The 23515-nt window shown below is 37.8% G+C and overlaps 1 protein-coding gene across 4 annotated transcripts; it reads left to right on the top strand.

Annotated features, from left to right (window-relative positions):
- The first annotated feature begins 1132 nt into the window (after window positions 1-1132).
- Window positions 1133-22880, top strand: hecw2a (HECT, C2 and WW domain containing E3 ubiquitin protein ligase 2a). Of its 4 annotated transcripts, none has more exons than XM_039649221.2 (30): window positions 1133-1637; window positions 4610-5378; window positions 7092-7199; window positions 7430-7524; window positions 7719-7788; window positions 7916-8085; window positions 8287-8429; window positions 8947-9047; window positions 9139-9896; window positions 10559-10886; window positions 11007-11105; window positions 11292-11442; window positions 11635-11738; window positions 11890-12014; window positions 12945-13130; window positions 13419-13562; window positions 14487-14571; window positions 14662-14758; window positions 14933-15016; window positions 15526-15614; window positions 15895-16015; window positions 17429-17542; window positions 17791-17943; window positions 18037-18135; window positions 18289-18418; window positions 19250-19396; window positions 19475-19589; window positions 19709-19794; window positions 20236-20348; window positions 20480-22880. In XM_039649221.2, the coding sequence occupies exons 2-30, from the start codon at window positions 5072-5074 to the stop codon at window positions 20589-20591; spliced, it is 4434 nt and encodes a 1477-aa protein (XP_039505155.2). In that variant the 5' UTR covers window positions 1133-1637; window positions 4610-5071; the 3' UTR covers window positions 20592-22880. The 4 variants fall into 4 exon arrangements, with proteins under 4 accessions (XP_039505155.2, XP_088989359.1, XP_088989358.1 ...); XM_089133233.1 differs by having other exon boundaries at window positions 11007-11111; window positions 13419-13553; XM_089133232.1 differs by having other exon boundaries at window positions 11007-11111.
- The last annotated feature ends 635 nt before the right edge of the window (window positions 22881-23515 follow it).

Here is a 23515-nt window from a genome sequence, read left to right as displayed (position 1 = left end):
AATTTAAACTTTCGGATGGAATGTTTATGACCCTTTGTCTTTGAGCATAGTGTTTTGCATATTAGAGTGGTCTGCAGTCCCTTTAAAAAGTGGGTGGTGTATGTTAATAATTCCTAGAAAAATCCCTCACGCATATTGTCAGTAGCATTTTAATTCCTGCTAATTAGTCTGATGTTTAGCATTTTTTCCTCTAACAGATGGCTGTTAGTCCTGCTGAGATTTGGCCACTGCAGCTGCCAAAACACCTTTTGACTGGGTTTAGACAGAGAGGTACTGTAGAAGTTTTCTTTCATCACAGTTGAAAGACAGACAACAATGTATTCACAAAGTATTCTAATATCAGAGGTACTGTGTTACACTGAACGGTCCACCTCTCCATTCATACTTAAATCATTTGGCCCATACAGCTCATTTACGGCACAGAGTTACTGTGAACACACGAGTTTGGAGTGAGATCAAGAAGAGGGTCTTTGAGTGTTCAGAATAAACCACAGGATATGAATACAAATGCTGTCCTCAACAGAGCAGAGTTAAGTGCTACAGTCACATCAAACAGAAGATTTATGCAATAGAAATGGGAAGTTTCAACGCTGACAGAACATAATTTTCATGAGTTTTGTCCAATGTAAACCTTTAAAGAATGCATATTTTAAACATTTTAATTGCATTTTTAATGCTTACAATTTGTACAAATGACCATTTATTAATCTTAATTAATATTAAATACTAAAAATACATTAATTATTAGTAGTATGTATTACATTAAATAAATACATGAATGAATAAATAAATACCATTGCTCATTGTTAAATGTTTATTCAGAATGCATTTACAATAACTAATGTGCATAGTAATATTATATTAATTCATTTCAGTACAATTAAAAAAAATGTATTGCATGCATTAACCAAGTTGAACCCTATTGCAAAGTGTTATTGAAATCTTAATGCCTGAAGCAGGAGAATATATATATATATATATATATATATATATATATATATATATATATATATATATATATATATATATATACTGTATATATATATTGGGACAGACACGCGCACAATTATTTTACATTTGCATTATTCTTCAAATCAACTGCATAAAGTCTGGATTGATCAATCCATGCAAATGCAATCTGAAGACGGTTGTATAACCTTTAGCCTGTTCTTTGTCCAAGAGCTCTTGTGTCTGCAGGACAGATGTATTCGCCACTCTCACACTGCCTCCAGCTCTGGAGCCCCTTATAACTGCTTTATTACCACCGCTGCATGCGCTGCGGGGACTGACATGAAGACGGACCGAGCCGGGTGGTCACGACCACAGGGAAACCGAACGCCTTTTTCTGCTATAGCCTAATTACACAGATCTTCAGGATCAGGTAGATCGGGCTGTTATGTTATAGCTCATTATGTCAACCTGTGCAGAAGGGAACTGTCCCCTCAGTCGTGATTTCTGGTTCGGGTAAGCGACAAAATCTCGCTTCATTGGATGAAGAGGCCCTGAGTGGATCGACGCCTCGCTGTGAAGACGAATCTGAGGAAATAGCTATGAAATAGTATTATTAAAGCACGTTACTCGCTTTTGCGCCTCGGATTATGTTGGCGTTTCCATGGACACATCGCGTTGATGCGCAGGTACGCGGTTACACAATCACATACGGTGTTTTGATGCATGCTGTAGGCTATGCAACCGATATTTTAACATAAAATGTTTTATGATTCAGCAGTTCTAACGCACCACTGCTTCTTGTGATTGAGTTTATTTTGAATATCACGCATTTTAGCGGGGAAATATATTTCTAGATGTAAAAAATGTGCATTAGCGGGGCTGACTCGGTGGTAGAAATACATAACGTTATCTGGTGATGAGCGGTTGCGTTAATGCAGCATTGCCGAATATCTGCAGATCATGGTGTGCGAATACATGACGAAGGGAATTCCCCGTGTTATCCGATAGCGCTGCTGCATGCTGTCGTGAGGATATGTCACGGATCTGTGGAGCTTGTGTGCGCGCATGGGCTTCACCTGCTGATTAATTCATGATAATAAAACCTTTATGTGATAAATAGGTTGCATTGCACAAGAAATCATGTGATCATTTCGACAGTGTAGCTAGACCAATATTCAAATTTAGCTACATCGATAAACAGATTGGTAAAATGAAATTGGATGGACGATTCAATAAAACACGGAAATTCCTCATTCTCCAGTGCAAGTGTCTTACGTGTGCTTTTTTGCATAAAATTAAACCACATAGACTTTTTAATCAGATTGTAGATTTAAAAATTATTATTAAGTTCATTAGTCTGTCTTTATAGCAAATAAACGCTAACTGAATTCGCTTTCGCTTGAGGAGGTAACCATAGCAACAAAACGCTGATCTCGATTTTTCTTTTGAGATCAGTATGAGTCTATTTGGGTTATTATATTGGGTTATATATAGCCTATTTGGATTAGTTATATTATACCTTGCATCAATATATAAAAATATATTACATTGGCATAAATTTAGATAAATGAGCTAAAGTAGTTATACAAGAACATGTGTAAAAAAAAAAAAAATAATAAGTAAAAAAAAACCCTATAGATATCCAAAGCCACTGCATAATTTGCTCCTGATTTTGATATATTTATTGCTGATGCTGCAGTACTCCCCGTCGTTTTCATAATGCTGCATCACATTTTCAGATGCAATTGGCGGAGTGAATGTTTGACTATATTTGAACATTATCTGTGACAAATAAGAAAGACCCCTGTAGTTCATTGCCTGCAACCAGTTACAAGAAACCACTTAGGGTACAAATAAATAAATAAATAAATAAATAAAAAGCCTTTAACACATTTTAGGCATTTGTTAAAAATGGGTACTGATCCATACAAGAAAATGTTATCTTTCCAGAAGAAGCTGGGACTTCACTGATGAGCCCGAAAGTTGCAGACTTCTGTTCAGTAATGAATTGTGCCTTAAATGCTCTCAAAATGCAAGACAAGGTCTGTTACTCTGGCAGTAGTGTGCAGTTGCATGTTTGGTTGTGTGAATGTGTTTGTTATATAGAGAGTGGAACAGTAACACTCCTGTGCCATTCTCTGTGCCAGCTCCCCAAGGTGCCCGTTATGTCAAGTAAAGACTGCAGTAACCTCCGCACAGAGGGGTCCTGTAGTGATAGCAAACACTGAATTCATGCATAGGTGAACACAGACCTCATTTACTATTTAATGGACTGTAAGATCAGGTGTCATCCGCATGCAACCACTGCAGAAACTCTCTGTGCTGACATCACCTCCTGTAATTCGCTCATACACACATGCACGCTCACTCAAGCATTTTTCAGACATGCAATACATTGTCATTCTGCAGTGTAAGACTTCTAATTCAAAGTGTGGCAAACGGCCACTGCACGTATTGCACGCACAATGCAGTGATCCACATTGGGACTTTTGGAATTTTTCCTTGGTCAGAATTGGTGAATTTAGTTCACATTTACAGTGTGAGTTTGAATGTTTGTATAACCAACTATAATTTTATTTAATTTCTACAATAATACAATAAAAAAATAATACATGATCAAACATTATGATGCTCAAAAAAAACCCCCAAAAAAACCTCCTTACATCAAGTCTTTTTAGTAACACTATTTTGAAATCTGGATGACATTAATTTTCCCAACTGCCCATGTCTGTGATTTATGAGGTTTAAGGAGGATGGCTGATCTGGAATGTTTTGTAAAACCAAAGATGCTGCTGAGTGCAAAGAAATGACATCCACTAATCCTCCCACTGGTCCTATTTTTACCTGAGGTGCCTTTGGAACTGAAAACCTGTCAAATGATCATAAGAGAGTGTATTTGTGGGGCACACTTTTAATAAAAAAATCAAAACTGCATGGCGTCTAGACCATTATTTGGTTAGTGTCTTCATTGGTGCATCGTACTATGTTAATAAATGAGTTATATCGTTGTATGGGGAACGCATCTCAGTACTGCAACCAGTTCAATTCAAACATCAATTTAAGAACAAATGACTCCTATGAACTGGTTCTGTTGAACTCAGGTGTTAATGGAATTTTGATGAATCCTTCACTGAATTACCCAGTGTTGTTATTGTTAACTTAATTGAAATAAAGCCGCAGTAAAATACAAAATAAATATTAGATGAAAAACTTAAACTAATCATTTTTTAAAAAGAACATTAGAAATGTTCACTGGCTGACTAAAGCAATATAGAAACAGAATTGGGTAGTAGAAATCACAAAAATAACCAAAATGAAAATACACAAATATAAGCTAATTTAAAATATAAAATAATACTCTAAATATATCATTTTAAATACATAAATAATACAAAAATGACATTGGAATTAAATCTCAATACTGAACTGAAAGTGTCATTTCAGTGATCAAAATGTAGCAAGTTATGTTTACTTAAGGCTCATGAAACTTATGTCTGTGATATTAATGACTGTACATATGAAACTGTTTAGGACTGTAAAGAGTTTCTCTTTACTGATATTTCTCTTTCTTTGTTCCTCTCTCTGTCTCTTTGTCATTTTCCTTACCATTTCCCACATTTCCCACACCACTTTCCTATTCCTCACACTTATTTCTTAGGTTCTAAAGACTCTTAGATACTCTTCTTCATTGTGTGTTTATCGATAAAAATATAAGATTGTTTAGACGATATATTCTTAGAAGCCGAGGAGTATTGTATTTTCCAGCTGGAACCCATTGGCCAATCAATTTGGAATAACTAAGCTCTTTTAGATTCATTAAAGATTCATTAAATACCTTATTCTCAAACCGTTAAGATCAATATCCATTATCATAGCCAAGTGCTCTAACAGACGACAGGCCAGAAGAGTTTCTGTCTGGTCCTTGACCTGTGTGTCCAGATAATTACAGTTCAGGCCAGGTCTTATCCAGGATTCAGGTCAAGGTTCTCGATCATTTTCCTTAAATCCCCATTCAAACACATCCAGTCCATAGACGTGCTTCCACACAGTTGCCACCATTCGCCCCTCTCTCGCCACAGCAGTTCTCCCGTCCAGGCCCCGCTCCAACCCGGCGTCAGGCATGGCGCCTCAGGGGCGGGATCACCTGGCCACACGGGAGACTGCAGGTCGTAGACGGAGCCCAAATGTGAGGCACACACTCAGCCCGGACAACCTTCGGAGCTTAGCCGAGCGTGGTGGGGCCGAGCAGGCTGGAGTTGGACTCCTCAGAGCCAACAGTGATACAGACCTGGTCAGTTCTCAAGGGCGATCCTCACTCACAGCTTCTACTTTAGAGTTCACTATGGGGCGAGGCCAGAACTTGGTCATCTCATGGGATATCAAAGAAGAGGTGGATGCCACAGACTGGATTGGCCTGTACCACATAGGTAAGGCTTGGTGTTATTGTGATCTAAATTCCAGTGGGTTTTGCTGATATGATCCAGTCTGTTTGCTCTGCCTTCCACAAATAAAAAAACTTTTTTTTTTGTGCAATTAACTTGCATAGGTGCATAGACTTGCATAGGCGTTTTTGTGCAATTAGGAATTCAATTTAGTAAATTTTTGTGAATAATCAAAATAAAACTCTGCACAAAAAGTATACTTGTCGCTTCATAACATTAAGGTTATGAATTTCATAAAGTTGCAGTCTATGTGGAGGTCAGACGGCAAAAATATCTTAATTTGTGTTCTAAAGATGAATGAAGGTCTTATGGGTTTGGAACGATATGAGGGTCAGTAATTAATGACAGAAATGTCATGCTTGGGTGATGGTGTGATACAAAGTTTAAAAATTGCTCACAAAAGTACAGACTACAACAAAGAAACACGAAATTTAAATTAAAAGCAGCAGGACTCCACCAGACATGCTGTTAGGCATGTTTACTAGATGATGGCAGAATGATCCAATCACCCTCTGTGCCCTTCAGTCCTCATCCTCAAACACTAAGATCACAATTCTCACTGTCATGTAAAAATATGAGACCGGAGCAAAGTGATACATCTGGGCACAAAGCCACTAACCATCGACTTGAAGGCTAGCAAAACTTCTTTACCTGCTCAAGGGTCTTATCTCTTGGGGGCTCTAGGTTTCAACGACTAAGCAAACATTCAGTAATGGCCTCTATGTAATCTCTCCCACTTGTTCATTAGACTGACTAATGCTGTGCAATGCAATTTGCAGAGCCACTGTAGATTCTCTGCTTGTAAAATGTGTCATCGTTGTGAAGCACTGTTCTGCTAATTGGGTTTACCTCCTGTGCAGAGGTGGTGGACAAAGTACACAACTTCCTTACTTGAGTGAAAGTACAGATACTGTACTATTACTCTGTGACGAGTAAAAGTTGTAAAGACAGATTTTTACTTAAGTAAAAGTACAGACGTTCTTGCTTTTAAAAGTATCAAAAGTAAATGTCAATGCAGTGTTTTATTATTGTTGCATTGTGCAATACCACTACCTTGCCTCTGAATCTATGCCTGCCTACCCTCATATCAATATCAAATTTATTTCTACGACACAGTTCCAGTAGTGGGATTGAATGTGAGATTGAATGAGTGAAATAGTGCCATATTTGAACTTTTTTGGCTTTTAGTATGAATATAGCCTTATAGGCTAGTGCTCCAAAACAATGACAAAATTTGCTTTTAGAAGACCAAACCCAACGTTGAAAATGAAAATGAGGTTGATATGTCAGAATCCAACACCAGATTGACATTATTATCAATTGTTGGACAGATGTTGTATTGTGGTTGAAAATGGGAATCGGGTTGACGTCAGTAACCAACATCAGTCGGGTTCTGACATCAAACTGAGTTTCATTTCCAAACAAAATGCAACCCCTGCTGTTACTACTTTCTACTCAAGGACATTGACAGAATTGTAGTGGAGTAAAAAATACCATATTTGTATTTCAAATGTACTGAAGGTAAAGTAAAAAGTTTCCAGAAAAAAATAAAGTAGAGCACAAAAAGTGTACCTACAGTAAGTACAGTACATACACTTTGTTACTGTCCACCTCTGCTCCTGTCCCACCCATTTGCCACCTTTAAAATGTCCAAAAATGATTCTATAAACTGTTAGAAACTTTTTCTTTTTTTTTCAGATGAGACCTGTCCATCAAACATGTGGGACTGCAAGAATCGTGGGGTTAACGGTACACAGTGTGGTCACATTGTCTGGAGGCTGGAGGCAGGGTCGTACTTCCTTGAAGGTGAGAGACACAACTTGATGTTAAAAATATCTCATAGACAGACAAAAGACAAAAGCAGAGATACATACTTTTGTAATGGAATACTTTTAAATTCTTGATACTCAGACATGTTAATTCCTAAGAGTTATAAATATGAAATGCAATTTTCTTTTTGTTATAAAATATCATGCTGACTCTACAAATATGCCGGGTAGATTTTTCAATGGCACTCTTCTGGTTATCTCTTCTAGCTGAGACAAGGATCTGTTTTAAATACTACCATGGAGTCAGTGGTGCGCTGAGAGCCACAACACCCTGCATCACAGTCAAGAACCCCAGAGCCTCGGTCAGTGTATGTGTGTGTCAACAGCAGATATTATTGCTGTGTAAATAGACAGCATTACAGCTCACAAAAACACATGGTGATATGCTTGGCTTTTTTTTAATCCAATCTAGTGTAAAGTTGTTAGTCTGATCAAATAATAAATCATACAAGATATAATAAAACACTTCTGGTGATACATTACAATAATCTTCTAGGTTGACGGTCAAGATGAAGGACAACAAGCTTCAGAGAGCAGTCGAAAATTGGTCAGCTTTACCCTATCAGGTGTGTAAAAGACAAAGAGGATTCAACCAAATGTCAATGACTTATGATGTTATCCTACTTCATAGATGTATCCATGTGGTTTACTAATTATTGCAGTTATTACTAATTAGACTGTTGTTTGTTTTAGATATCCGGGCCGTGGGGCTGAAGAAGGGGATGTTTTTTAACCCAGACCCTTATTTAAAAATGAGCATTCATCCAGGCAAGAGAAGTTGCTTTCCGACCTTTTCCCATCATGGCCAAGAGAGACGATCCGGCATTACAACTAACACTACTAATCCTGTGTGGCATGGAGAGGTGACACACACACACACACACACACACACACACACACACACACACACACACACACACACACACACACACACACACACACACACACACACACACACACACACACACTTGCCTGCTTAAAGAGACACAATCTTGTTCACAGTCAGTGAACTGAAAGTTGATGATGTGTTTGTTTTCCAATTCTCTCTTTGCTTTTCCATGTAGAAACACACTTTTGTGGCTCTTATGACAGACATATTAGTGATTGAGATTAAAGACAAGTTTGCTAAAAGTCGACCAATTATTAAACGCTTCCTGGGTCAGTTGAACATTCCGGTACAGATGCTGCTGGAGAGACATGCGTCAGGGTGAGTGTCATAACAATGTCTCATCTGATCATCACCGCACCACTACTGTTCAATACTTTAATTCAGGGGTTAATACGATTTTTTTTTTAAATAAGTTAGTACTTTTATTCAGCAAGGATGCATTAAATTGATCAATAGTGACAGAAAAAGCCATTAATAATATTACAAAAGATTTATCTTTCAAATAAATAACTGTTTTCAGTCGGCATATTACAATGATTTCTGAAGGATCATGTGACACTAAAGACTGGAGTAATGAGTCTGGAAATTCATATTCAATTATATATAAAAATATAACCATATAGAAAACAGCTATTTCAAATTGTAATAATAATTCATTACTTTTCAGTACATATTTTCTACTATTGTATTACTTTTGTACTGTATTTTTGATCAAATAAATTAAGCCTTAGTGAGCGTAAGAGACTTCTTTCAAAAACATTAAACAAATCTTACTGACCCCAAACTTTTGAATGGTTGTGTATGTGTCAATTAATTCATGTTTATATGGCTACAGGAACCAACCACTGAGCTTCTCTCTATGCCGTCGTTTGCCCACTGATCATGTGAGTGGTCAAATGCACTTTAAAGTGGATATCACATCTATAGGCCAAGATGGTGAGATCACATACAAACACATTTGGTCTGGCTCAGTTTATAGCTACTAATTTCAAATGGATTTGAAATAACTTGTAACCACCTCTCATAGATGTTTCCCATGAGACAATTCTGGGGGCAACAGCCCTCAATGGAGCTCCTGGAACTCCTTCAGATGATGAAGAGCTGCCCCGTCCTCTCCAGGTCCCATCAGCAGGTCCTTCACCCACTGGCTCCCTGGGTTCCCATAGAAATGGGGAAGGCAGCAGCATACCATCCCCAGATACCGAAATGTATGGAGCCATCCTGGATGATGAGGCCCCTTCTTCTCCAGATCTGCTCCAGGGTTCCTTCAGTGAGCAGCTCGATTCCATTGAGGCCCCTAAGGGCCCGGGCGATAGGCCTTTTGGGGCAGCATCTCCCAAACTGCGATCCAGCTTTCCCACACACACGCGCCTCAGCGCTATGCTGCACATCGACTCTGATGAAGATGAAGAGAGGTCCGCTGTTACGGAAGTCACACATCCAACATTTAATGGTGTTTCAAGGACTCAACGACCACCTCCAAAACCACAAATTACACAACCTGTATGTGAAGGATCTGAAGAGGAACCCCCAGAAGGTGCTGGGCTGGAGTCTGAAATAGTGACTCTGAATATAGAAGCAGAGGTGCCTCCTGAGCCTGAGGTCATGCCGAGTTCAGTCGCCCCTGAGGTGGAAACTGCCAGTTTGATGGAGAGGCAAGAGGAAGAGGAAGTGGAGGCAGAGGAGGAAGAAGATGGCCTGGCACCCAGTGAAGAGCTGGCAACTGAAGTTGATATTTCTTCAATGGCATCTGACTGCTGCCCGGTCCCTACATCTGCTTCCCAGGTCAGTTGAAAATTTACTGAAAGGAAAATTTTGCAATTTAAGTGGGTCAATGACATATGATATAAGAGTGTCCAGATCTAGTTTAAAGCAGTGTTGTCATTGTTAGCTAAAAATAATAAAATATTTTTCATAAAAAAAAAATATATATATATATATATATATATATTGATAAAATATGAAAAATAAATCGATTAAATTTAAAATTGATAAAATGTTCCAAATCATTAAAAAATAATGAACAAAAATGACAAAAGCACATAACAAATTACTAAAACAAACTAAAATTGAAGTGAATACTGAAAATTGAAAAATAAATAAATAATAAATATATACTGATAGTGTATAAATAATAATAAAATTTAACTTGTTTTTAGATCGTTGTGTTCATGTTGAAACACTTGTTCAAGAAAAAAAAATCAGTTTAAAGACTCCACAACTGTCATGCTTTGTAACCTTATCTTTATATCTTATAAATTGCTCCACAATTTCCACTTGCCTTATCATAAAAAGGACAAATTTCCTAATATTTTTTTTTTTCCTGCAAAATAATGAGTGTCACATCCTCAATCCAACTGACTCTTGCACTGGAACTGAAATGTTTGCTGCTAATTAAAGCAGAGAGAGATGAAGGTAAACTTTCTCTATAAACTTGATCTTTATAGAAGGCAGAACAGGGGGCAGAAGCAGCCATTGACCCAGGGGGAGAAGATCTTTCAGATGATCCACCCACGATTTATGAAGTTGCTGAGACTGCTGAAGCAACCCACCCAACTAATGAGCAAGTGAGGGATGCTCCAAAACCAGAACCATCAGCCAATGAGGAGGAGGAATGTGAAGATGTGACCGAGGACACAATGTCCAGAAGGTGGAGCCTGGAGGCAACAGCAGGTGTGTCACAGGAGGACGAGGAAGAGGAGGAGTTAATGCCATCAGGTGACGGAGAATCTGGGGATTCTGAGACCTTCGTTACCGAGACTGAATCAGAATCAGGTATTCACTGAACCATTGAGCTGGCCTTCACGTGACAATTCATTTTAAATGAAAAATTAATAAAATATGAGTTTGGAAATACATCCTGATTCTGTATGTAAGATTCTGTATGTTGCACAGGTGTCCCTCAGATAAATGGAGACCAGCGTGTTAGTTCCCTGCCATCTGTAAGACAAGACGTCCACAGATACCAGCGTGTGGACGAGCCCTTACCTCCCAGTGAGTGTGTGTATGTGTTTCTGTACATCTGCATGTGCTTTTGCTGTTGTTTATGTGTCTGTAGATACAATGTGTGTTTGTTTGAAAAGGCAATTTTGCCAAATTGTTTTACTCAAATTTAAATGACTCAACCAGGCACCATCACATCCTACTCTCCATTCTCATTTCCAACCTTTCTTTTCTCAGACTGGGAGGCTCGTATTGACAGCCATGGCCGTATCTTCTTTGTGGATCATGTGAATCGCACCACCACGTGGCAGAGACCCACTGGACCACCGGCCCCACAGGGTCTGACCCGCTCCAGCTCCATACAGCAGATGGAGCAACTCAACCGCAGGTTAGAGCTCATGAACATTGAAAAATGATAACAATTGTGCACATTCACTCGTTACTGATCAGATCCAATATGGTTTTAGTTGAATCATATGAACATAAACTCTGACCCTGGAATATGAAAGGTGTATACAATATACAGTAGGAGGGTTAATGGAGTACCGAAAGTGTGATTGCTGTATTTTCTTTCTGGCAGGTATCAGAGTATTCGTAGGACAATGACCAGCGAAAGGTCTGAGGAACCGAGAGTGGATGATCTTCCTCCTGAGGAGACAGACCTGCTTTCCCACTCCATCTCTGGTAAGCTGTCAATCAAAGTAAGAACTACAGATTATAGTGTCTGGGAAAGTGAATGAATGCTATGCTGAGATGAATGGAAGTTGACTGAGGCTGGGCAGAATGAGAGGTTGTTGTTCAGTCTGTGTTTGTTGATGTGTCTGTTCTCATGTAGAATACCGGCGGGACGGCTTTATGGGTCAAGCCAGCTCTCGTTCTCGTCTGGCTTTGCTGCTTCAGTCTCCTGGTGCAAAGTTCCTCTCCAGTCCAGACTTCTTCTCTGTTCTGCATTCTAATCCTGTGAGCTAAAGCACACAGAGACACAGATATCAGTGCTTACACGCACACCTGAAACTAAATCATTCACAATATCCGGGCATTATTACAAAATGATTGTGGCCAAAAAAATCTCTCATTTTAGATCAAATTTGGCCACAGCTAAATTTCACAGAGGAAATGAATTAGTAACGATTGAATAAAATAATAAAATGAATTAATGAGTCATTGGAGCAAATTCTTATTTTTTTTCTGTCAAATGCGTGGCTCTGTACAAAACAAACCCAGATGACAAGTGCAAAACCTTTTTTTTTAAGTAATGACGACGGACTCAACATTATTCAGCTTATTACATGGCTACGGTACTTTCCAAAAAATAAAAAAATAAAATAAATACAGGAACATGAAATATTGAATTTTTAATTGAATGATGATCTTACTTCTATTAGAACATAACACTCCCTAGCAACGTGACGGATGCTGCAGCACTATTACAATTTTAATTGATATTATTATTATTATTAATGTGTAATCCAAGTAACAGTTTTTTTTTCGGGACTACTTAGCAAACATATTTAACTACAGTGTAAAATGTGTAACACTATTTTAAGAACTGTCACATATGACATGTCTTTGTCTCTTACATACAGTAGTCTGAGCAATGTTTTCATCTTATTGCTTTAGATAAGGACTCCTGAGCTTCTAGACTTCTAGCAAAGGTTTAATCCTCACTGTTTATTTTCAAATACAGAAGTCCTCTCAGATCATTTTTACTGTGTTCAGAAGCTGTGTTTTGACTGCAAAATGTTTGGCAATTTGCTATTCTAAATTGCTATGAAATTAGCAGTGGCATTTTGCTACAGGTCAAGAATCCAATGAGAATGAAATATTCAGAGAGGCATGCAATAATTTTGACCCATTTCCTGATTAGATCTCTCTGCATTTCCCTTTCAGAGTGCCTATCGCATGTTCACAAGTAACACATGTCTGAAGCACATGATCAGTAAAGTTCGACGGGACACCCAACACTTCGAGCGGTACCAGCACAACCGGGACCTGGTAAACTTCCTCAATCTGTTCTCCAACAAGCAGCTGGAGCTTCCACGGGGCTGGGAGATGAAACATGACCAAACTGGAAAGGTGTGTTTGTGTGTGATTTCTCCTTTTGTAATTGTGCTCTTGTTCTGTCTTAGGGGCCTTAGACCTGCATAAGAGTAGTCTGACAAAACAATCTGTACAGACAGAAAATGAAATCTGAGTGAGTATGTTCATGTAGGGCAGTCTGGTAGTCTTCTTTTTGTCCAATTAGTGTTTCTGACAGGAAACAATGAAGAGATTATTTTCTTATTCATTCTTGAGGGCTCATTAGTTTTGTGTTTCATTGACAGCTGTTTGCTCAAAGCCTGTGTATGTGTTTATGCATCACAGGCCTTCTTTGTGGATCATAACTGTCGTGCCACAACGTTTATTGACCCGCGGCTGCCCTTACAGAACTCCCGGTCCAGCGGCCTGCTAGTTCATCGACAGCACCTGTCCCGACAACGCAGCCACAGTGCAGGAGAGGTACATATGGTACATATTTTCAGTAATACATTGTGCACTAACCACATACATACCAACCACTTCCATTCAAAAGTTTGGGATCAGTATGATTTTTCTTTAAAAATAAATGTATACTATTATTAAGCTAGGAATTAAAACGTGTCACGTTTTGTCGAGGGAACTAAACAGGAACAGCTGGACAATGATTAACTAATGAGTGACCAAGGTGGCAAACGACTAAATCAGGAGAACAGGCAAAGTGCAAACAGAAAAAGTCGCCAACAGAAACGCAAAACAGAACATGATTGTGACAGCATTAAAATGACTAAATTGATTGTGGTTGAGTTGTCTACTCATCAAAGAATCCTAAAAAAAGGTTTCCACACAGTTTCTACAAAAATATTAAGCAGCACAACTGTTTCCACAATGATACTAATAAGGAATCTTTCTTGAACACCAAATCAGCATATTAAAATGATTTCTGAAGAATTGTGACACTGAGGATTGGAGTAATGACTGCAGAAAAGTCTGCTTTGCCATCAGAGGAAAATGTTTTAAAATATATTAAAATAGAAAATATTTATCAATATTACTGTTTTACTGAGTTTTTGATCAAATAAATACAGACTTGGTGAGCATTCAAGACACTTCTTTAAAAAAAAAAAAACGTTCCCAAACTCAAACTTTTGAATGATAGTGTAGAGTAAAATAAAAAGATAAAGAAAATAATGTTTCGTCATTTTGTCAGTTGCGTTGTTTCTATTTCTCTCGTTAGTCCTGCACGTCTTTCTAGGGTTAGGGTTAAGGTTATGGTTAGGGTTAGGGTTAGGTTAGGGTTAAGGTTAGGGTTAGTGCTGTCTGTCTATGGTTTTCTTTCATCTAATAAACTCAAATGGCGGCATTGTCATTAGGAAATTACTCTATGAAATTGTGAAACCTCATCTGATGTTTCAGGTAGCAGATGACTCTCGCTCTCCGAGTCCTCCTGTCCAGGGCCGGTCATCAAGAAATAGTCAATACCAGGACATGGTGCCTGTGGGTGAGTGTGTGCGCTCACATTTACACAGTGCACACACACTGATATTTCATCACATGAGTATCGATACATTCCAAATCTGTGTTTTTACAGCTTATAATGAGAAGATTGTCGCCTTTCTGCGACAACCCAACATTTTTGAGATTCTGCAAGAAAGGCAGCCAGAGCTCGTGAGAAATCACTCCCTTAGGTACATATTTCTGCAGTTCTATGTTTCATCCAAAGATGGCAACAGAGAGCTCAGAATTTTGTACTGCACCTTTAAGAGAATGTGCTGTAGTTATTTATAATTTTCATGCTACAATAGCTAAACCTAAATGCTAAAAGTTTTTCATATGTTTTATTGTTTTTTGTTTTTTTTCAGAGAGAAGGTCCAATTCATTCGCAATGAGGGGCCAGCTGGGTTGACCCGTCTGTCTAGTGATGCAGACCTGGTTATGTTGCTCAGGTTAGTGTGTCTGCACCTTTTGCAACATGTTTAATTACAGCTAACCGTGTGCCTGCCTGTTTCCCTTTGCCTGAGATCAGCATGCATTTGAGTGTGTATGTACAGTACACTACCATTCAAAAATGAGTACGTTAAAAAGTTACTGTAAAGACACTTATTTTGTTACGAAAGAGTTCTATTTAAAATAAATGCTGTTCTTTCTGTTCATAAAAGTATCCTGGAAAAAAAATATATCACAGTTTCTACAAAACAGTGATTTTAAATTGTAATAATATATATATTTTGTTTTGTAGTGTATTTTTTATTAAATAAATGCTTCCTTGGTGAGCCTTGATTTCAAAAATATTAAACATATTTTCAGACCCCAAACTTTAAATGGTAGTTTATACTGGTATGTATAAAAAAAAAAAAAAAAAAAAGTGGTGTACATATTTTATGATTGCCTGACTTTGCACACCTAGCTCGAGTTAGAATACACATACCTGTTACCTGGCCCTCTCTCCTTGCAGCCTGTTTGAAGAGGAAGTGATGTCGTATGTGCCGCCCAATGCCTTACTGCTCTCCAGCTCTTTTCATGCCTCCCCACAGAGCTCCCCTGGTGAGAGGTCACATGACCCAGACTCACATCTAAATGAATAATTTCCTTTCCCCCCCTTTTTCCTGCCTTGTGTCCTCCATTACAAGATTAAATAATGAGAATTAAAAGACCCTGTGGACTAATTTGAATGTTAACCTGATCACGCATGTTTAAAACAGTTCTTCTGGTTATAACATATGCTTTTAAATGTTGGAAGAGCCCTGCATTGTGGATACTAGATTTGCCAGTTTGTTTCATCTCAGTTTTCGTTCCAGTTATTCACATATTCTCTTGCTCATAGGAACTCCACGGGCCAATGCTCGAGCCCCTGCACCCTACAAGCGGGATTTTGAGGCCAAACTAAGAAACTTCTACCGCAAATTGGAAACGAAGGGCTACGGGCAGGGGCCGGGGAAAGTGAAGTAAGTCCCATCTTAATTTTTATTTTTATTTTTGAGGAAATAGAAATAATTATCTACTATTCTCTCTTTTTCAACAAGCAGCTTATGTTCACTTCTTATTCTATCCCTAATCTTATGTGTGCAGTTCAGTTGTTGGTTGAAAGCATTGAAATCCTGTCTAATTGAGACTACCCAGCTAACAGGGAACATTCTCAGAACTTTCGCTAAATTTTTGCAAGGCTCTCTCAAAGTTATGAACAAACATTCCACCAGTAACATCAACAGAATGTTCTTTCAAAGTTATCTGATGATTTAATGTTCTCAAAACATGAGCACAAAAACCTTTTTTATTCATTATTTTCATTGAAACGTTTTAGTTGGACATTCATCTTAGAACTGTTTTTAATACTTATTACTTTTGAATGTTCTCTGAACAATCTGAAATGTTTCCATTATGTTCGTAAAATGATAAAATGGAATGTCCCCTTAATGTTTGCATACCTGTCAAGTGTAGTTAAAAGAAATCTCTTATGCTCATACCAAGGTTGCATTAATTAATCAAAAATACAGTAAAAATGAATCTTGTGAAATATTATTACATTTTAAAATAATTGTTTTCTATTTTAATAGATTTAAAAATGTAATGTATTTCAGGATCATTATTCCAGTCTTCAGTGTCACAGGATCCTTCAGAATGTTAAGCAGCACAAATGTTTTCAGCATTGGTAATAATAATAATAATCATCATCAGCAAATCAGAATATTTGAATGATTTCTGAAGGATTATGTGACACAGTAAACTGGAGAGATGATTCTGAAAATTCAGCTTTGCATTACAGGAATTAGGAATAAATTACTTTTTAAAAATATATTCAAATAGAAAACAGTTATTTTAATTTGTAATATTCTTTCACAATATTACTGTTTTTACTGTATTTTTTTTTTAATTAAATAAATGTAGCCTTGATGAGCATAATAGACTTCTTTCAAAAACGTTTAAAATGGTAATGTTTCCAAACTTTCTTTATAAGAGAGAGAGAGAGAGAGAGAGAGAGGGAGAGAGAGAGAGAGAGAGAGAGAGAGAGAGAGAGAGAGTCAAAAATAACCTTTTTTTTATAACTTAATGGGAATGTTAGCAAAACATTCTTTGAACATATTTTCTGTTAGCTGGGTAATATTTAAAATAATGAAAAAACCTTAAGTAAAAAGAAGTAAAAACTTCTAGCAAGAAATAAAAATGGTAGATATTAAATACTTTGTTATTTCTAAAACTCACTTGAATTTGTTTTAGATCTTTAGATGGAACAATACGGTGTGTCACAATGTCAATGCAAACAGTCAGCACTAATACAAAATATGGAGGCACTTTTGTTATGATTATGTTCATCTGTCCTTCTATCTTTGTGTCCTGATATGGTTTCCATCACTTTGTAGGTTAATAATCAGAAGAGATCACCTGCTGGAGGACGCTTTCAATCAGATCATGTGTTATTCCCGCAAAGACCTCCAGAGGAGCAGGCTTTATGTCAGCTTTGTTGGAGAAGAAGGGTTGGTATACATATATGTTTCTAATTATTTTGACCTGTATATTAATTTGAGATCATGTGAAATCTCTACATTACAACAGGTGTGTTCATCACATTGTAAATGGCAAAGTTAATTCAAATGAAGATGCCCCTTTAGTTATATCACTTTACATTTTGTAATTTAAACCACATCACTGTATTATTACATATTTGTGTGCATTGATATGAAATGATTAGTGCATTAAATATACATATTTTGTTCTTCTTCAGATTGGACTATAGTGGTCCATCCAGAGAGTTCTTCTTCCTGGTTTCCCGAGAGCTGTTTAACCCATACTATGGACTATTTGAATACTCAGCTAATGACACTTACACTGTGCAGATCAGCCCCATGTCAGCCTTTGTGGACAACCATCATGAGTGGTAATCAGCCGATGGATGAATATATGGATGGATTTCATTCTCAGTCAATGTCCAAGGGGAATTTTTAGACTGCGTTTATGCTGTGTTTCTTAGGTTCCGGTTCAGCGGACGCATTCTGGGTCTTGCTCTAATTCATCAGTACCTGTTGGATGCGTTCTTCACCCGACCCTTCTACAAAGGCCTTCTTCGCATGTGAGTCTTTACATTGAGCGCTGAAGGATGATTCATATTTGCTTCATATCAGAGCTTTCTATTTTTCTTGATTGAACTACTCCAGACTTTTGATTGAAATTCCAGTTGTTGTATAATTCTGTCACATTTTATGTAATGTATTTCTCTTTGTAGCCCATGTGATTTGAGCGATCTAGAGTTTCTGGATGAGGAGTTTCATCAGAGTCTGCAGTGGATGAAAGACAATGACATTGAGGATATGCTGGACCTCACCTTCACTGTCAATGAGGAAGTGTTTGGACAGGTCCGAATGGCTCATGTTTGTTTGTGTGTGTTTGTGTGGTTCAGGTATACCCTACATTTTTTGGGTAGACCTTTGTTTATGATTAGGGGATTACAAATATTATTACGTCTATGGCGTGTCCCCATAAAACATGAGAATACCCTACACAAAATGTGTGTGAGTTTCAGTATATTTAGAGTGCTAAAATGGGATTTAGCTGATCCCTCAATATTTGATGGTAAATATTTTATCACTATTCTGTATCTAGAAAAGTCCTAAACCCTAGCAAGAGTATACCATGCCATCAACAATGTTATTTTTGCACTATGATTCAGATCAATTATTATTAATTATAATTTTTTTTTGCATTTTTATTTGTATATGTTAAGCTTTCATTTAAGTTTTAGTAATTTTATTGCCTTTAAAACGATATTGTTTCTATTTAGCTTTAGTTTTATTTCAGTTTTAGTCATTTTAGTACAGTAACTAGTAATACAACTTTTTATTCATTTATTTCAGTTAATCTCAAAGCAACATTTCTAAGCGCCATTATTTGTAATTACAAAACTGTTCCACTATTAGTGGTGTTTGCTAAGGCAAGCATTGTTGTTAGTCCTTATATTATTCCTAAAAATATCCTAATCTGAACATCATAAACATGTGAGAGTAGGGTATTTGGATGAGCAAATGTCCTAGCAACAGCTCAGAACACCTTAGCAACACCATAACAATCACCCAAACCATGCTAGCAACACCCTAGCAACCAGAAATGTAAAATCTATTTTAGTTTGTTAGCCTATTCATTGTAAATTTATATAAACTTAGAGTGAACTGGATGATTCTTTATGTCAGATTACAGAGCGTGAGCTAAAGCCGGGTGGGTCTGGCATTGCTGTGTCAGACAAGAACAAGAAAGAGTACATTGAACGCATGGTGAAGTGGAGGATTGAGAGAGGTGTGGCCCAGCAGACCGAGAGTCTTGTGCGAGGATTCTATGAGGTATGATGTTGTCTGAGTCTGTGAACATTAATGACTTCTAGTTTAACTCCGTTGATCTGAGACCTTGTGATTGTGCAGGTGGTGGACGTCCGACTCGTCTCAGTGTTTGATGCCCGAGAGCTGGAGCTGGTCATTGCTGGAACAGCAGAGATTGATTTATCCGACTGGAGAAGCAATACAGAATACAGAGGAGGTATTTTTTTACTGAAACAGATTCAGTTGTTGTTTCCAGGCAATAATAACACAGAATGTGTAAAAATGTTACAGCTGGATATCATAATCTGACTTTTTTTCTCATCTCTGCCTTTGAAGGTTATCATGACAACCACATAGTGATTCGGTGGTTCTGGGCAGCAGTGGAGCGTTTCAATAATGAACAGAGACTACGACTCCTTCAGGTACACTCAGATCTCACTATCATCACAATGAGTCAGATACTCGACCATTCAAAAGTTTGATGTCAGTAATTTTTTTTTTTTTTTTTATTAGAAAGAAAGTATTTTTATATAAGAGATGAATACTTTTATTCAGCAAGGATGTATTCAACTGATCAAAAGTGACTGTTGAAGAAAAATTCTATGTCAAGTAAATGCTGTTCAATGCTCAGCAAGAGACTTTAAAAAACATAACCTCATAAAGCTTATGTATAGCTAAAGCTGGGGGGTTGACTCCTAGGGAATACATGAACCGATACACATTTCACTTACAGTAGAGAGCAGTGTAAAACAAAACCTCTGACATTTGCATTCTTATCTGAGCTCCCATTTAAACCAAAACTCTTCTGGTAGATTAGTAGATTATTAATTAGCTAAGTCAAAATGTGCTCTGCTTTCCTTCAGTTTGTTACAGGCACTTCCAGCGTTCCCTATGAGGGCTTTGCCTCCCTGCGGGGCAGTAACGGCCCACGTCGATTCTGCGTGGAGAAATGGGGCAAAGTGACCTCCCTCCCACGGTATTTCTGCTTTTTATGTTTAGTGTGTCACACACACACACACACACACACACCTTACTGTGACTGTTATGCATTATCCCACACCGATGTTCAATCGGCTAATGCCATGTTGTCTTTATATGTTTGCATAGGGCTCACACCTGCTTTAACCGCCTGGATCTCCCTCCTTACCCCTCTTTCTCCATGCTCTACGAGAAGATGCTCACTGCTGTGGAGGAGACCAGCACCTTTGGTCTGGAGTGAGCTCCCATCACATCAAAAGTGCCACTGATTTTTTTTTTTTTTGACTCACTATACAAACTTTATTTCCATCCCTCACTCTTCACTACGACCGTCCTTGGTCATCAGACAATTACATAATCTTGTTGACAAAGTCTACAGAACTGGAATATATGCCATCAAATGACTCATTGGGCATGTGCCAACTCCTGCTCCATAGTGTATGAACTCAAAGCCTGTGATAACTGCAATCGATTCTTTCTTCACACAAAGAGACTTAAGCCCAAAGTATACTTCGGCTCTCCGTGTTTCGCGACAGTTAGCGCACTGTCTGCGTAATGTCATTTTCATCATCTGGAGGGTCATCATCGCGCACAGCCCAATTGTAGTGTCCACGCGGACCGTGTACATACAGCAGTGCATGTGTGAGTTGAGCGCTTGAAAACAAAGTCCACTAGACAGTGCGCACACGCCAAATGTGTCTTTTCGCACTCGCGGCCAAAGAAGTATACTTTGAAAGGCTCCGAGGATGGAGCGGAATGCGGAAAATGAAGTATACCTGGGCCTTTACACATTCACAGAAATCAGAGCTGGGATCTTTGTTGTCTGGTTTTGGCCTTCACATTGGTTTGACCAGTACATTTTGATCTGGGTTTTAGGTCTTTGCCTTTTGTTCTTGACTGAGCTGCTTTTTTTAAAAAGTCAAAACTATATCTATAGGGTTTGAAGGAGCAAAGCTGTTGATTTTTGATACAGGTCTTTGTCATGGAAAGTTAATGTCAGTTGAAAAAGGACTTTTTTCGTTTCAGAGGTTTTACTTATGGTTGGCATTCTTTGTTTTGAAGGGTCTAAATGGCATTGATCTTGGCTTCAGTTCTGAAAACGCATTTTTTTTGCCATCTTTAAAGAGTCTGAACCCATGAAAACAAACAGCATGCACTCTCTTATAGAGATCCCTGCACCAAATGTAGTGGTTGTAGAATAGCAACCTGAACGTCCTAGGTTCAAATCCTGAAAAGAATGATCCATGAACTAGAGTTCCTCTTTCACCTCTTGTGCCCTTGAGCAAGACATTTATCACCAGACTGTTCCAGGGGACTTTAAATGTAGTAATTCACTTTGTTCGCTGGTTAACTAACAAACACTAACACTCAGTACTTTATATAATGCACACATTTTTTTAAATCCACCTGTCAACCTTTTATGCAACCCGCAAATGTTAAAAACAACAACAACAACAACAACAAAACCTATGAATGTATAAACACTGATCACCATGTGCAATGTGTGCAACAGATATTTGTGTATCAGGAATGGTAGATTTGTTCTTAGAGTTAATCATAAGGAGACCTATTGTTCTAAACTGTGGTGACAGACACAAACAGTGGCCTTGAAATCATCTTTATTAGTTGGGTGTAGTTAATATCATGGTAATGTGTGCAGTTCACTGCACAGTGAGGCTTTAGTAGTTAAACCAGTAAAAACAGATTAACAAGTTTCTTCTGCTATGGAAAAAGAAAAGAAAAGTGAATGAAAAAACACATTTTAGAATGTGTAGGGAGTAGAAATCCAAACTGTATCGCCCTTGCACACGTGGTATGAAGTGTTTTGGAAATATGACATGGAACAGTGCAGGAATTTCCATTTAATGTAACTACAGATTGAAGCTAAACGTAAATAATGGATGAAAAGTTCCTCATTTTTGGGTGACAAGTTGCACCCCTCGTTTACAGACATGTCGTTTCCGTCTGTGTTCCCTCCACGAGCCCTCACAAACACACACACAACTCAGCAATACATTGAAATCACGCATTCACACCACACAAATGCAAATCTGGCGCTCAGATCCTTGGATATGGATTTGTCTTAAAACAGCTCCTTTCTCTATGTAATGGATCTTTGGATAAAATACTGCATGCAGGGTCGAAGAAACAGTACCTGAGTTTGACCCTTAGATGGCGTTGTGTCATAGCTTGATATTGCATGCTGGAATTAGTGAAACAACAAGTCCAGATTATCTGAATTTGCATGAGAAGTTGCTGTTACAATGGGGGTGGGATGGGATTGGGGGAATAAGTAAATGAGAAAATAGAAAATATCACTTCCATACTTTTCAAACATCAGCTGTTATGTAAACTTTGTGGGTCACTGATTGTGTAATATGCTGATGAAAGAGCCATCACTTGAAACCAGTTGGTGAAAATGTGAACCTGCATGAGTTCCATGATGTGTCCATTTTTGTATATAGCTGTAATATATGTAAGTCAGTCTTGTCCTGTGTTTAAATTATATTTTGCACTGAATGTACCAGTAGATTTGAGTGCTGTCTGGACTCTTTTGTGTTTGTCTTTGTGCTTTAACGGATTCGCATTTTTATTGCAAATAGCCTACTTTTTCCCCTTGACACAGGACAGGCAGCTTTCTGAAGTGTTGTTAAAGCCATGATTTACATTTAATCTTTCAGCTTGGCCAATCATACTCCACCTGTCAGTTTACTCATTGAGTTTGCATTTCCATGGACTAAAGTCCAGTTGCCTACTTCAGTTAGTCTACTTAGGACAATAAAATCTAAAGCAGACCTGCAAAGTTCCAGCTCCTCTGCATTTCACATTTGATGACAGTAGCTTTTATAAGCAACTAAACAGATAAGCAAACACTGAACACTTAAATAAAAACAAGAATGAATGCTGTAAAACAAAATAATTTCTTTGTTTTTACCATGTATTGGTATAGCCTAAAATCATTATTTGAAATAACCTTATTTAAAATAACCTTATTTAAAATAACCTTATTTAAAATAACCCTATATCTATCTATCTATCTATCTATCTATCTATCTATCTATCTATCTATCTATCTATCTATCTATCTATCTATCTATCTATCTATCTATCTATCTATCTATCTATCTATCTATCTATCTATCTATCTATCTATCTATCTATCTA

Source organism: Pimephales promelas, chromosome 7, assembly GCF_988280905.1.
Source record: "Pimephales promelas chromosome 7, fPimPro1.hap1.1, whole genome shotgun sequence".
In the NCBI taxonomy this organism is placed as follows: domain Eukaryota; kingdom Metazoa; phylum Chordata; class Actinopteri; order Cypriniformes; family Leuciscidae; genus Pimephales; species Pimephales promelas.
The sequence above is the reverse complement of the archived record's forward strand: the minus strand, read 5'-3'. Positions and strand labels throughout refer to the sequence as shown.